The sequence below is a fragment of the Lithobates pipiens genome, unplaced genomic scaffold (genome assembly GCF_037356315.1).
Source record: "Lithobates pipiens isolate NorthernLeopardFrog02 unplaced genomic scaffold, aLitPip1_a1.2 Scaffold_10, whole genome shotgun sequence".
In the NCBI taxonomy this organism is placed as follows: domain Eukaryota; kingdom Metazoa; phylum Chordata; class Amphibia; order Anura; family Ranidae; genus Lithobates; species Lithobates pipiens.
The window spans coordinates 184,540,445-184,557,318 of record NW_027507686.1 but is presented as its reverse complement, the minus strand read 5'-3'; the positions used below and the strand labels follow the sequence as shown (position 1 = coordinate 184,557,318).

Below are 16,874 nucleotides of genomic sequence, written 5' to 3'. Positions count from 1 at the left end.
GTCTGTTGGAACTGTGGCTTTCTTACAAGCAGAACAGGGAATGTGTTCTTGTATGCTACAGAAAATAAAGAACAATTCTTCCAGCTATCTAGGCTTCTGCCTTTACATATGCCATCATAACCATAAAGGTAAAGGCAAATAGATGGTTCACTTTGCAGTGGATTTTTGCCTTTACTTAACCTCCCTGGCGGTAATCCCGAATGTGGCTCGGGGTTAAATTTCAGTACTATTAGCCGTGTACCCCGAGCCACACTCGGGATTGCATCTCAGGATCCTGGTCCAGGTTACTTACTTTGTCCCCAGGATCCTGTGATGTCCCCACGCTGTGTCCTTTGCCTGAAGCTCTGTATGCTGGGCTCCGTTCCCTGTGAGCGTTGTGACGCATGGGGGCGGAGCCCGTGGCAATGCAAAAAGTACAGAAAACGTAACACATACAGTACACTGTAATCTTACACATTACTGCATGCAGTTTTATATTTTATTTATATATATATATATATATATATATATATATATATATATATATATATATATATATATATATATATATATATATAATATAAAACTGCATATAGTGTTGATATATAAAAAAAATAGAAAAGGATAGACAATCAACATAACAGGACAGTCACTCAGCATCAGCATAGGCAGTCTTGAAGGGATGTGATATTTAAAAAAAAAATTATTTGTTTACATCAGCTTCAGGTACTTGGTAGCTGGTGGTGATCCAAGACTGATTCATCTTTATGAAGGTCAGTCGATCATCCTAGTCGGTGGACAGGCGCACCCTGTGATCGGTTACAAAGCCACCAGCAGCACTGAAGGTGCGTTCCGAAAGAACGCTGGATGCAGGACAGGCCAGTAGTTCAATTGCATACTGTGCAAGCTCTGGCCAGTGATCCATCCTCAAGACTCAGTAAGCCAGAGGATTTTCGGTGGGAAAGGTGTCCAAGTCTGACCTTGCCCCAGGTATTCCTGCACCTCGTCCTCTTCCTGTGTGATGGGTGGGACAGCAGGAACACTGTATGGATAAAGGGGGCCTTGAGAGGCAAGGAAGTCCTCCTCTTCCTGCCTCTGTTCTGCCTCAAGTGCCCTGTCCATTATTCCATGCAGCGTATGCTCCAACAGGTGGACAAGAGGTACAGTGTCACTGATGCATGCACTGTCACTGCTCACCATCCTTGTGGCCTCCTCAAAGGTGACAGGACAGTGTATGCATCCCTGATCATGCCCCACTGGCGTGGTGAGAAAAGACTGAGCTCCCCTGACCCTGTCCTGGTGCCATAGTCGCACAGGTACTCATTGATGGCCCTCTGCTGCGTGTGCAGCCGCTGCAGCATGGCCAACATTGAGTTCCACCTGGTGGGCATGTCACATATAAGGCGGTTCTTGGGCAGGTTCAACTCCTTTGGGAGCTCAGCCAGCCGAGCACTGGCATTAAATGATTGGCGGAAATGCACACAGACCTTCCTGGCATGCTTCAGGACATCCTGTAAGCCGAAGAACCGCTGCACCACCAGGTTAAGGACGTGAGCTACAAGGGCACATGGGTCAGTTGTCCCTGTCAGAGGGCGGAGAGGAGGTTGGCACCATTGTCGCAAACCACCAATCCTGGCTTAAGCTGGCGTGGCGTCAAACAACCACCTCTCGGCCTGCCCCTGCAGAACTAACAAAATATCTGCCCCAGTGTGGCTCCTGTCCCCCAAACAAACCAGCGCAAGCACGGCATGGCATTGTTTTGCCTGCGTACTTGCGTAGCCCCTTGAACACCTACGGAGCACTGCTGGTTCCGAGGACAGAGCACTGGAAGAGGCCATGGAGGAAGAAGAGGAGGGGTGGAGGAGAGAGGTGTGTCACAACCAGTAGTAGCATTTTGGAGGCGTGGTGGTGGAACAACCTCCAACACTACTACACCTTGTCCTGCATCCTTCCCAGGTGCCAGAAGAGTGACCCAATGGGCCGTGAAAGACAGGTATCTTCCCTGTCCATGCCTGCTGGACCATGAGTCAGCGGTAATATGCACCTTACCGCTGAACGCCCTGTCCAGCAAGGCAAGGACATTGCCTTCCACATGCCGGTAGAGAGCCGGAGTCGCCTTCCGTGAGAAAAAGTGGCATTTGTGGACCTGCCACTGAGGAACTGCACATTGCACAAACTCACGGAAGGGGGCCGAGTCTACTAACTGAAAAGGCAGCAATTGAAGTTCTAGCAATTTAGCCAAGCTAGCATTCAACCGCTGGGCATGTGGATGGCTGGGAGTGAACTTCTTTCTACGGTCCAGCAGCTGGAGCAGGGAAATTTGCCTGCTAGAAGCGGACGTGGGTGTACTGCTGGCAGAGTGCCCGCAAGCACTTGGCTGTGACACACCTAATTCTACACCTTCATTCCTCTCAGTGCAGGTTTCAGAGAGGACTGAAGGTCTAGTGGGGTCGGAGATCCCAGCTGATGAGGAGCAAGGAGAGGTCCACTTTGTTCTTTGGTGTGGGTATTTGAGGTAAGCAGCCAACGAGCTGCATGGCAGGTCAAAATATGTCTGGTCAAGCATGTGGTGCCCAATCAGCTGATGTTTTGGCCACGCGAGAAACACTTGAGACATATTTTGCAAATAGGAGCAGTGCAATCTGATGCACTCATCTCAAAAAATGCCCACACCAAAGAACTTTTAGAATAACGCGCAGAGGCAGCGTCCTGCACAGGCGGAGCTCTGTGGTGTGATTCAGTCAGTGTGCTGTCCCTAAGCTGGCCCCCGGAGGGCATCCTGCCTCATTGGAGATGCGCCTCCTCCTCCTCCTCTCTCCTATCAGGCACCCACGTGGAGTCAGTGACCTCATCATCCCCTCCCTCTTCATCACTGGAGCAAACCTGGCAGTATGCTGCAGCTTGTGGAACATGACTGCCAGATTGCTGTCCTTCTTGAGCATCCCCTCTCTCTGCGCTCACGCTACTGCCTTCCTCTAGCTGAGTATCATCATCAGAGCCTACAAAACACTGGGCATCCTCCTGGAGTATGTACCCAACACTGTGCTCAAACAGTTTGGGGGACTCCTCAGGAGGACATGGTGAGTCTAGGGAAGGAAGGAAGGACTGATGATGACATTGAGACGAGGGAAGAGAATGCGTTGGCAGCTGCTTTGCTAGTACCCTGTGCCTGGGTGAGAGAGGATGAGGAGGATGAAGAGGGCTTGGTCATCCACTCTACCAAGTCTTCGGCATGATGTGGCTCAACATGTCCAGCTGCCGAAAATAAGGACAAGCGTGTCCCATGGCCATGTGCTGATGATGATGCACCGTGTCCACGACCAGCACTGTTGTCTCTAGACACAGAGCCTGCTTGCCCTCTTTTATTGGCTCGTGCCTGTCTGCCTGTACTTGTTGGCCTTCCAGACAGGGTAATGGCCTGCAGGGAGATGGGAAAACCAGCAATTGGGTAGTGTATATTGTGCTGGAGGCACACAACACCCATTAACTCCTGCAGATACCTGTATGATAGAACACCAGCAATAAAGGGTAGATACAGGTGTATACTGGGCTGGAGGCACACAACACCAACTAACTACTGCAGATGCCTGTATGAGAGAACACCAGCAATAAAGGGTAGGTACAGGTGTATACTGTGCTGTGCTAGAGGCACACAACACCCACTAACTCCTGCAGATGGCTCTATTAGAGAACAGCAATAAAGGGTAGATACAGGTGTATACTGCGCTGGAGGCACACAACACCAACTAACTCCTTCAGATGGCTGTATTAGAGAACACCAGCAATAAAGGGTTGATACAGGTGTATATTGTGCTGTGCTGGAGGCACACAACACCCACTAACTCCTGCAGATGCCTTTATTATAGAACACTAGCAATTAAAGGGTAGATACCGGTGTATCCTGTGCTGTGCTGGAGGCACAAAACACCCACTAACTCCTGCAGATGCCTTTATTATAGAACACTAGCAATAAAGGGTAGATACAGGTGTATATTGTGCTGTGCTGGAGGCACACAACACCCATTAACTCCTGCAGATGGCTGTATTAGAGAACACCAGCAATAAAGGGTAGATACAGGTGTATACTGTGCTGTGCTGGAGGCACACAACACCCATTAACTCCTGCAGATGGCTCTATTTGAGAACAGCAATAAAGGGTAGATACAGGTGTATACTGTGCTGGAGGCACACAACATTCACTGACTCCTGCAGATGGCTGAATTAGAGAACACCAGCAATAAAGGGTAGATACAGGTGTATATTGTGCTGTTCTGGAGGCACACAACACCCACTAACTCCTGCAGATGCCTTTATTATAGAACACTAGCAATAAAGGGTAGATACAGGTGTATATTGTGCTGTGCTGGAGGCACACAACACCCATTAACTCCTGTAGATGGCTCAATTAGAGAACAGCAATATAGGTAGATACAGGTGTATACTGCGCTGGAGGCACACAACACCAACTAACTCCTGCAGATGGCTCAATTAGAGAACAGCAATATAGGTAGATACAGGTGTATACTGCGCTGGAAGCACACAACACCCACTAACTCCTGCAGATGGCTCAATTAGAGAACAGCAATATAGGTAGCTACAGGTGTATACTGTGCTGGAGGCACACAACACCAACTAACTCCTGCAGATGGCTCAATTAGAGAACAGTAATATAGGTAGATACAGGTGTATACTGCGCTGGAAGCACACAACACCCACTAACTCCTGCAGATGGCTCAATTAGAGAACAGCAATATAGGTAGCTACAGGTGTATACTGTGCTGGAGGCACACAACACCAACTAACTCCTGCAGATGGTTCAATTAGAGAACAGCAATAAAGGGTAGATACAGGTGTATACTGCGCTGAAGACACACAACACCCACTAACTCTTGCAGACACCGTAACACTACACAAGGCCACCACGCTGGCGGCCTTATATAGTGCGGGACGTGTACTAAACAGCCTGAGCTATAATTGGCCACAGGCATCCTGCCTGTGGCCAATCATGGCTCTCCTCTCTGCCGGCGCTGTGATTGGCCAAGCATGCGGGGTCACAGGGTATGCTTGGCCAATCATGAGCCAGCAATGCACTGCGATGGCACAGTGCATTGTGGACTGTGAGCGCCACACAAATTTGGCGCGAACGGCCCACAGAGTTCTGGCTTCGCCAAACGGGCGAACAGCCAGTGTTCGAGTCAAACGTGTGTTCGATTCAAACACCAAGCTCATCCCTAATCGCAACAATGGAGTCAGGATCCGCCCACATTCCTGGGGCGCCACCCAGCTCAGCCTCTCTGCAAGCTGCTGAGAGCATGAGCCAGCCGCTCCCACCCCCTCACAGTCAGTGACTCTCTGCTCATGGAGCTGTGAGAATCGAGCAATCTGCAGTGTTTGTTCGCTCGTTTCTCAGTGTTAGAGGTGCCGGGGGACAGATGCAGCATCGGACCAATGCTGCATCCACCTAGGTAAGTATGAATCTTTAAAAAAAACAAAAAACCCATACAGCCTATATGGTTTATGTAAAATATTTTACACCTTCCCGCCGACAGTACATAAATATGCGGTCCAACTGAACTGGGCTTTTTTTCTGTGGGGCTGCATATATGCATGCCTCTCTTTGTGCTGGGAGCGCGTCGCACAACGTGCTCTGAGCACAGAGACCAGGTTCTCACTAATGATCAGGACCAAGGACTCTCGGTTCTGGGTCATTCACTGTGCAGCCTGTCCCTGTGTTTACCTCCTCTTCTGAATTGATTGGAAGATACATTGTATATTTCTTTACTTACAGAAGAGAACACTGTAAAAAAAACAAAGTGCGTAAAAAAAATGAAAACATTTAAAAAAATAAAGAAAACAATAGCTACCATTGTTTCTGGGCTGTACAACAGGTACAAACAACAAATAACATACACATATGTAGTATTCGTCTGAGTGTCAGGAGCAGGAGAATTTAAAGAACACGGTGGATGGACTTTGATCTCACTTTATGGTTTTTAACTGGATATTTATCATGTTAAATGACTTAATAATTGATCACACATTTTTATTTTTAATTGCAAGAGAACAGTATTTATATAAGGGCAGCACTTCATTGTATTTGTCACAAAATAACTGTTATCCACTTGGGGGGTATATGGTTCACAGTGCTAGCAGCTTCCAAGGAGTAGGGACAGTAATAGCATAAGGCAGGATCTTTGTAGTTTTTCAACTAGACCTGTGGTCTATGTTTTACAAGTTTGTACAGTTGGAGTCAGGCAAATGAATGTGTTCCAGCTTTCTTATTGGCGTATAACATGCACCTTAATTTTAAGAGGGAAGGTTCAGGAAAAAAATTTACATTTTAAATAAAGAACTTTGAAGCAAAATATGGGTCATTTCCCAATAATACAGCCTAATCAGTGCCCATCTGCAGCCTCACCATTGGCCATCATTGCAGCCTGATCAGTGCCCATCTGCAGACTCACCATTGGCCATCATTGCAGCCTGATCAGTGCCCATCTGCAGCATCACCAGTGCTCATCTGCAGTCTCACCATTGCCCATCATTGCAGCCTGATCACTGCCCATCTGTAGCCTCACCATTGCCCATCATTGCAGCCTGATCAGTGCCATTAATGCAGCCTGAACAGTGCCCATCTTCAGCCTCGCTGTTGCCTATTAATGCATGCTTATCAGTGCCCATCTGCAGCCTCACCAGTGCCCATCATTACAGCCTGATCAGTGCCCATCTGTAGCCTCACCATTGCCCATTAATGCAGCCTGATCAGTGCCCATCTGCAGCCTCATCATTGCCCATCATTGCAGCCTGATCAGTGCCCATCTGCAGCCTTGCCATTGCCCATCAATGCAGCCTCACCAGTGCCAGATTACACAGAGCCGGGATCTCCTGTTTACTCTGCGCCCGCAGTCACATACAGTCCTGCCTCCTTGCCTGGCTCCTATGAAAGACAGGACACCGGTCCAATGCCAGGACATGTGATGTCTATCCTAGGAGCTGTCCAGGAGGCGGGACTGTGTGTGTCTGCGAGCACTGAGTACACAGGAGATCCCGGTGTTCTGTCAAGATAACCAATTAATTGAGATCTCCAGTCACGTCACTTCCGGTTACTGTAAACTATCAGTAATTGGAAATTTAGAAGAGTTGCTATTGACACCACACCGCCAAGCATATATACGATATTATGAGCAGACAATGTTAGTCCACCCAATACTAACCAACACCATGGCCACCTCCAAGGCGGTGACAACTTTTTCCTCCTTAGCCGTTGTTCTGTCAAAACAGCAAACTCTTCATGTACCGGAGTGTACACACTTCCTGGTGTTGTGTCAAAGCAGCAACTCGTCTAAATCTCCAATTACTGATGGTTTACAGTAACCAGAAGTGACGTGATTGGAGATCTTGATGAATTGGCTATTTTGACAGAACAACGGTGTTCCGTCAGAATTGGCGACCTATCACATTAAGTAACAAAAGTGAAGTTTCGTCACCTGCGCATGTATACCTCCGCTAGCAGGTTGTCTAATCTGACAGAACACTGTAGTGAAAGAAGGCGTGGACATCTTACTATACCCAGCTACGTGTTTAATTTAACAGTAGTTTTAGCAATAAAGTCAGGGTAGATACATACTGTAGGAATCTAAATAGCGTTCCCACTTTCCATTCTCATAGGGCATGAACAGTGGTGTCAGAGAGAGAAATTTTACATTAGATAATGTTCATATGTAGGCCCCCCACCCCCTGCTCAGCTTGTGGGATACTCAGACATATATGGCAAACTCACCAAGACCAAAGTTTAGAATGTATATACACTTCATCATTCGAGGAGACGGGAAGCACATATATTCACAGGGCAGTGCCCGGTCAAAAACATAGGCCCCTTTCACACAGACGTTCGATTGGGTCCATCTGTCAGTTTTTCAGGTGGACCCGATTCGAACCTCCACCGATCCAGTCCACTAAAAATAGAAGGATTTGGATCCCATCCATCTATCGGATCGGATGACAGTCGAATGGAAACAGACAGGCGGTCCGTTTTTATCTGAGCGGCCCATAGAGAACAGCGGGCTGTGTCTATGTCCGCTCTGCATCAGTGGAGCAGACACAGACCTGTCACCCACCTACTCGGCGGGGATCAGCGGAGAGATGCTGAGTGGGCGCCCGCCCCATGTGACAAAGGCCCTAAGGGGAAAGAACACATCAATAAAAATAGAAAAAGTGGTGATTTCACTTTATTGTGAGGTTTTGTACCTTGGTTTGCACCCAATGTACACTATTTGTTTGTGTGCCTGTTCTTTTATCTTTGTTGAAAATTTAAATAAAAATCACTGGAAAAGAAAAAATTGGAACTTTATGCTTTTTATTTTTTCACTAGAGTTCGGTGTTTGTTATGGTTGTAATGACCACTGGGGGGCGACCAAGGGTTAGCAATGACTTTTGTGTTTATCGTCTCGCCCTTTCCTAGTCATGTGACAGGCGGGTCAGCTGACACATCACGTGTGGTGAAGAGACGTCTTGTGACCTGTGTGGAGAGTGACAGGAAGAAGCTCAGTACTTGGTCTGCTGTGTGAGAAGATATTCTGCTTGGGTTACCATGGAGGCTCTGCTGACATGGACTCTACTGCTGGCCGCACTGCTACATCCGGGCACAGCGCTGGTCAGGTGAGAGAGACAGAAATAGAGAGATGTGTGTGTGACTACATGCATAAGTGAGGGTGGAGCTATGGTGGACTCTATGTGTAGGTAGGTAGTGGGGGGAGTACTCCTATGTGTAGGTAGGGGGGGAGTACTCCTATGTGTAGGTAGGGGAGGAGTACTCCTATGTGTAGGTAAGGGAGGGGGGGAGTACTCCTATGTGTAGGTAAGGGGGGGGATTACTCCTATGTGTAGGTAAGGGGGGGGGATTACTCCTATGTGTAGGTAAGGGGGGGGGATTACTCCTATGTGTAGGTAAGGGGGGGGGATTACTCCTATGTGTAGGTAAGGGGGGGGGGGATTACTCCTATGTGTAGGTAAGGGGGGGGGGATTACTCCTATGTGTAGGTAAGGGGGGGGGGGGGATTACTCCTATGTGTAGGTAAGGGGGGGGGGATTACTCCTATGTGTAGGTAAGGGGGGGGGGATTACTCCTATGTGTAGGTAAGGGGGGGGGGATTACTCCTATGTGTAGGTAAGGGGGGGGGGATTACTCCTATGTGTAGGTAAGGGGGGGGGGGATTACTCCTATGTGTAGGTAAGGGGGGGGGGGGGATTACTCCTATGTGTAGGTAAGGGGGGGGGGGGATTACTCCTATGTGTAGGTAAGGGGGGGGGGATTACTCCTATGTGTAGGTAAGGGGGGGGGATTACTCCTATGTGTAGGTAAGGGGGGGGGGATTACTCCTATGTGTAGGTAAGGGGGGCTGGGATTACTCCTATGTGTAGGTAAGGGGGGCTGGGATTACTCCTATGTGTAGGTAAGGGGGGCTGGGATTACTCCTATGTGTAGGTAAGGGGGGCTGGGATTACTCCTATGTGTAGGTAAGGGGGGCTGGGATTACTCCTATGTGTAGGTAAGGGGGGCTGGGATTACTCCTATGTGTAGGTAAGGGGGGCTGGGATTACTCCTATGTGTAGGTAAGGGGGGCTGGGATTACTCCTATGTGTAGGTAAGGGGGGCTGGGATTACTCCTATGTGTAGGTAAGGGGGGCTGGGATTACTCCTATGTGTAGGTAAGGGGGGCTGGGATTACTCCTATGTGTAGGTAAGGGGGGCTGGGATTACTCCTATGTGTAGGTAAGGGGGGCTGGGATTACTCCTATGTGTAGGTAAGGGGGGCTGGGATTACTCCTATGTGTAGGTAAGGGGGGCTGGGATTACTCCTATGTGTAGGTAAGGGGGGCTGGGATTACTCCTATGTGTAGGTAAGGGGGGCTGGGATTACTCCTATGTGTAGGTAAGGGGGGCTGGGATTACTCCTATGTGTAGGTACGTGGGGGGGGGGGGGGTACACCTAATCCCCCTTTTGCACAAATTTACTGAATGCACCCATATTATTAAAATAAACACACAGGCTCCTGGAGACTCCTCCCCCAGCCCTGGGTCTGTATGCAGGTCTGGACGTTAGATTGTGGGTCTGGAGGCAGTTAAAAGGGTTGTAACCCTAAAAGACATGCTGTATAGCACAGTGCTCCTGTATGTCATTTTTCCATTCCTATCCTATTTAAAAAAAAAAAAAAACCTGATTGTTCCAGTGTCCCCGTCTGTGCTGACCACGGTAATAATGGCTGCAGATCCAAGACTACTGTGGTCAGATTAGGGAGCACAATCATGTCTTCTGTTACATCCCATCCATTATTTAGGGTGCAACATTAATATGGCCTTTAACCACTTACAGACCGGACCATTTCGCTGGTCAAAGACCAGACCACTTTTTGTGATTCGGCACTGCGTCGCTTTAACTGACAATTGCGCGGTCGTACGACGTGGCTCCCAAACAAAATTGACGTCTTTTTTTCCCACAAATAGAGCTTTCTTTTGGTGGTATTTGATCACCCCTGCGGTTTTTATTTTTTGCGCTATAAACAAAAATAGAGCGACAATTTTGAAAAAAACCGCATTATTTTTTACTTTTTGTTACAATAAATATCCCCCAAAAATATATAAAAAAACATTTTTTTTCCCCTCAGTTTAGGCCGATACGTATTCTTCTACATATTTTTGGTAAAAAAAATCGCAATAAGCGATTATTGATTAGTTTGCGCAAAAGTTATAGCGTTTACAAAATAGGGATAGTTTTATAGCATTTTTATTAATAATTTTTTATTATTTTTTTTTATTTTTTTACTAGTAATGGCGGCGATCAGCGATTTTTATTGTGACTGTGACATTGTGGGGGACATTTTGACACATTTTTGGGACCATTGTCATTTATACAGTAATCACTGCTATATAAATGCAGTGATTCCTGTGTAAATGACACTGGCAGTGAAAGGGTTAACCAGTGGGTGGCAGTGTAGGGGTTAAGTGTTCCTAGGGGTGTGTTACTAACTGTGGGGGGGTTGGGCTTAAATTTAGTGAACACTGATCTCTGCTCCAATCACATGTAGCAGAGATCAGCGTCACTAGTTGCTAGGCAGAATGGAGAAATGCTGTTTACACAGCATTTCCTCCATTCGGCCGCTCCGTGAGACGATCGCGGGTATGCCTGCGGCGATCGAGTCCGCGGGTCCCGCGACCAGACTCACGGGGGGTCCTGACCAGCGCGGGAGCGCGCCGCCGGCGGCGCGCTCCTGATGGCAGGGTGGCATTGAAGATTGGACGTACATGTACGCCAATATGCCTGCCCGTGCCATTCTGTCGACGTACATCGTCGTGCGCTGGTCGGGAAGTGGTTAAAGGTGGAGTTTGTGTGTGTGTGTGTGTTATTATTATTTTTTTTTTAAATATGTATAATTATTATTAATATTCAGGATTTATATAGCGCCAACAGTTTGCGCAGCGCTTTACAATATGAGGGCAGACAGTACACTTACAATACAAATCAATACAGGAGGGATCAGAGGGCCCTGCTCGTTAGAGCTTACAATTACCTCTAATTGTACCATATTATAGTAGGCAGGCTGTATTTTTCACCATCTCCTAAAGGAAGAAGCAGGGAATTGCATCAATCCTGTTCAGTTACTACATCAGATTCTTTCTTCACTTCTGAAGTTACATGCACACTACAACTGCTGATGTAATATAGGAAATGTAGATTGCTCTTCTACAAGTATCACTATGGAAGCAGTGGGTGCAGGTCAGCAAATGCATGATCATGTAGTATATAAGATGTAAGGGTTGCATACGGCACACATGAAAAGCTTTGGTGCATGTTGGAGGAAGCTTCTATCATTTCTCTCTGTCAGCGTCTGCTCAAGTTTTAAGCTCCATACACTCGATTTTCTGCAGATTTTTGTCTTCAGATTTACCAAAACCATATAATATGAGGTCAAACCTTAGGAGTTTCAGTTTGCAATCAGCAATCAGGCAGGCCCTTGTACCACATGGTTTTGGTAAATCTGAAGGCAAAAATCAGCAGAAAATCTGATAGTGTGTATGGGGATTTAGGCCTCATTCATACCCACATACCAATGCAATTATCTGTGGGAAGGGCTTTCTTTGCCTGCACAGGTGTTCCGTGACGTGACATCACTGCCCACCCCTCCAACTTGTCCAGTCAGAGAACGCCGTGCAGTCATTCATTGGTTGGCACCTGTATAATGTATGGCCAACTTTAGATTGCACCATGCTGGATTCCAATGCCTGAATTATTCATTAAAACCACAATGCATGGTATGGTAGTGCTTCTTTTTTTTTTTCTTCAGTGTTGCTGAGTTGTATAGATCTGAGACACGGAGCATGTCAAATATTTAGTGACTGTACAGGTAACCCGTACAGCTTTTCTTCAGTTGCTCAACCATAAGTCTTGTCTTACCACATCCTGAGATGTTCTACCACCTTTTTTTTTTTTTTATGAACGTGCCACTGAATGACTACAGGCAGGAGTATTGGCTGCTATGGGTTACAGAGCATTGCATGCAATTTCCTTTTAAACTGCAAGCTATACATTGAGTTCAGCAGGAACCAGACAAATTTCAATCAGCGTGTAACTGTCACTGTTTTGACTGAAGTTGATCGTTTGATCGACTTCTGTCAAAGGGACATGTTGGAAAATCATCTTTTTCAATCAGCCTCTGATCCGTGTATTCCTATTCTGACAACTGAGGTGCTGCTGTGAGAATACAATATCTATGTATGTCTAGGTTATCCATGTTGTAGCAAAGCTGGTATAATTTGCTCAGTCATTGAGCATGTCTGGACAGATTCATTTTTTGATCTTAAACTGTTTATTACAGATGACAGGGCAGCTCATATTCTCACATGTATTGGCTGCATTTCTTGGTATGTTTTATTAGAAGTGATGACGCCTTTTTGATGCTGGGAAAATTTTTTCATACCCTCATGAGCTAGTTTAAAGTGTTACCTAATGACGGTACTGACTCTAATATTGTCACCACCTACCTGTAAAAAAAAGAGCCAATAAAGAGTAATGCCCTGTACACACGGTCAGACTTTCCGTCTGACTTTTTCTGAAGGATTTTGGCCCAAACTTGTCTTGCATACACAGTCACACAAAGTTGTCGGAAAATCCGATCATTCAGAACGCAGCGACGTACGACGGGACTATAAACGGGCCAGTAGCCAATAGCTTTCGTCCCGTGTTGTCGGATTTTCCGACAACACGATCCGTTTGCACATTTTCCGTCAAAGTCTGACCGTGTGTACAGGGCATAAGAATGCCTTTTAATGATGACTCAAACTGCTTCCATCACCTTTCCTGTGCTAGAAATATCTACCACCAGACCTCAGATCAGGGGTTGTCATTGACGCAGTGCCGTGAGCGCCTTGGTCCTCCATCAATCTGGAGATCCACGTGATATTGTGTATCTTCTCCATAGACACTAAGGGCTCAAGCACACTGCAGCTCAAAGAAGCATCTCCTACAGGCTTTTGAGCTCTCATTTTTTTTTCTGCCTGGAAACTCCCCACCATGTTGGCCAATGTGTCCATGGACACTATGGCTTTTCAGGAGTTAACAGGCATATGCTCTTACAGGCAGGGTGGATATAAATCAATGATTTATCAAAAATCATCAGATTTTTCTTTTCTTTCTTTTTTTCTTATGAATGAGCAAAAGAACACCTCTTAAAAACCGTCACTTTAATGATGCACACCAAGGTGATCAGCACAAATGTGAATGAAAATCTGGAGGAGTGGGGAGTGTGAACATTTCCAGTGCATGGCACCTTCACCTAAATGATCTCAAGGTTGAAAGAGTTGAATCAAATGTTTTTTTTTTAATCACAAAACCATTAAAGTGGTTGTAAACCCTCCTAAACATGTTTTGCTTTGTAGATAATACTTTTCTCAGGCAGCTGATCGCTGCCTGAGAAAGTGCACTCAGTCATTTTCGTATAAACCGCCGTTTTGATGTCCATGACGTCAGCCGCGCTTGCACAGTATTGACGTGCGAAGGCGGCATATATTGTATTGCCGCCTTTGATCTTCCTGCTTCTCTGCCTTTGTTAATACGAGACATTCTCCTCAGAGCGGCAGAGGAGAAGTCTCGCGATGTACAGATATCCCTGCTCGAGGCTTGGTTAGGATTGTTATGACGCTACGGCGCATGCCCGAGATTTCTTGAGGGAAATCAAACTAAGGGCGGAAATGACGTCCGCAAAGGACATGAAAACCAGACGTTGCAATGGCGCGGGCGATACCCGGAAGGCAGAGAGTTTTTAAAAGGAGAAAAAAGTTATTTATAACGCTCGTTTTGAGGAATTATATAGATCGTATGAATGCTGATGTTAAGTAGAATAGAAAATTACGATTTTTTTTTTTTTTTTGGTGGGGTTTACTTCCTCTTTAAAGAGATGATACCCCTTTAAAGAAGGTGGCACAAGACTTTGGGATGCCTGTTTGAAAATTGACAGTCCTGTAGCTAAGGGTGCAAACATTCTGATCTCCCTGTTGACAACATAACAGGATTAAAGAATTCGCTGTTTGTGCTTCAAATGTAATGACATGATATACTGTGTGTTTCCTGCCTTATAAACCCACCAAAAATGCTGAGGGGAAGATGAATTGCTGAACAGGAACAGCAAATTGCTTTAACAGTATCTACATGTAGATACACAGGTTGGGAAATATTTGTATATCACAAGGGCATCTGTAAATTGTTTGCCAAACAGTAAATAAGACCTAATATGTTTGGATACTTGAAAAGGGATAAGGTTTGCCATTTACAATTACTGTATATTGCAGTTCCCCTCAGCCACAGCCTAAAGAAAGGTCCAACACTTCAATTGAATGCCTAGTGGTTTTGTACTTCATTGCTTTATTATCAGCAATTAATAGAGGTCGACCGATATATCGGACGATATTTGCCGTTTTTTAAATAATCGGCATCGGCCGATTGTGCTGATAAAAAGCCGATTTAGAACTACAGCAGGACTTGGAAATGACTTCTGTAATAGAAGTCAGTGTAAGTTGCCTGAGTCGTCATAGAAATGTCTTTCCTCCTCTCTGGGCAGCCTGCCAAGAAAAGAACAGAAAGATACAATGTTTACACTTGAATGAAGTCATCTCAGTGTGTAGAAGTTCTCAGTTTAACCATTTAAAGACTAAATCTTTTCTGACACTTGTTGCTTACAAGTAAAAATCCTGTATTTTCTGCCAGAAAATCACTTAGACCCCCCAAAAATTATATATATTTTTTTAGCAGAGATCCTAGGGAATAAAATAGCGGTTGTTGCAATATTTTATGTCACACGGCATTTGCACAGAGGTCTTTCAAATGCATTTTTTGGGGAAAAAAATACACTATTTAAAAAATAAAAATAAAATAAAAACAGTAAAGTTAGCCCATTTTTTTTTTTTTTTTGTCCAAAAGTTTTGACTACCTGTTTTTATTTAATATATTTTTTTTTTTTTTTTTTTTTATCTAAATCATACATACAAGTAAACTGATTGGAGGTTTGTTTTGTTTAATAAATGTTTAAATGTAAGAAATTTTCTGTATCACTTATGAAGACTGCTTTCACACTGGAGCAGGCAGGCGTTGATGGTAAAACGCAAGTTTTAGCGGCTCTTTACCATCATTTTAGCGGTGCTATTTGGCTGCTAGTGGGGCACATATAACCCAGCTAGCGGCCAAGGAAGAGGTTAAATGCTCCCATGAAGCACTGCTGCCAAATCGCATTGCATGCGCTTCGGCAGTGGTGCCCATTCATATCAATGGGCAGGAGTGGTGGAGGAGCGGTATACACCACTCCAAACGTGCTGCTTGCAGGACTTTTTTTTTAAGATCCTGCCAGCGCATCGCCTCAGTGTGAAAGCACTCTGTCTTTCACATAGACTGCAGGGGAGCCATTTTGCAGGCACTTTACAGGCGCTATTTTTAGCCCAAAAGCGCCTGAAAAACGCCCCAGTGGGAAAGGTGTGTTAGATCAAGGGGGATTAAAAATAAAAAAATAAATAAAAAAGGAAAAAAATAAATAAATAAAATAAAATCGGCCTAACATATCGGCCCAAAAAAATCGGCATCATATATCGGCTATCGGCCACCATGATTTCTAAATATCGGCATCGGCCAGAGAAAAAATCATATCGGTCGACCTCTAGCAATTAACCCAGAGTGGAAACACTTATGAATATTTGTAAAACTAGCATTGTATATAGATAGCAAGAAAACTAAGAAAGTGATGCTGACATCAAAGTGAAAATATATAATACATTTTTTTTTTTTTTGGAGCCTGTAAAGCACTGCACCAGCGATCAGCAGATCTGGTGCTATGCAGGTCTCCTGCAGATCTGTCCATGTATCTGTGTGCCCATACAGGCAAGCAGATACACTGACAGGAATAATCAATGAACTACCATGGTGCTCCACTGTGCCGTGATCATTCATTGAGAACAACAAGCCGACAGCCACAAGGGATGTCTGGGCTTGTAGCTCATTATTCACACCCAAAGCTGTGTGAATGAATGATGTGGCCCAGCTGCGTTGATTTAAAGTGACCACTGGTATGGGAAACTTCTCCCTGTACTGCTGTGGGGGGGGGGGGGTGCTCCCGAGCCACCTCTGGGTGTCTATGGGACAACACACAGTGTGTGGCTCAGTCGCACTCCGTCCTCCCTGGCTGCCAGTGACTCAAGCTCAGCCAATGAGGATTCAGAGACCCAAGAGAGTAGCGGCTCTCTCATGCATATCGCTGAATCACAATCAAGCTTGGTTAATTATTGGGGGGGCTGTATGCAGATGTTTTTTTTTTTTCAACCTTAATGCATGAAGGGGGAAAAAAACTGCTTTTACAAC

The 16,874-nt window shown here is 45.7% G+C and overlaps 1 protein-coding gene across 1 annotated transcript in view; it reads left to right on the top strand.

Annotated features, from left to right (window-relative positions):
- Nucleotides 1-8,465: 8,465 nt before the first annotated feature.
- The window catches only part of LOC143936182 (cathepsin D-like), a 35,607-nt gene continuing 27,198 nt past the window's right edge, over nucleotides 8,466-16,874 (top strand). The window contains exon 1 of the mRNA XM_077460577.1: nucleotides 8,466-8,637. Within this exon, the coding sequence (XP_077316703.1) occupies nucleotides 8,570-8,637 (68 nt within the window). The 5' untranslated portion in view covers nucleotides 8,466-8,569. The remainder of the gene's footprint in view (nucleotides 8,638-16,874) is intronic.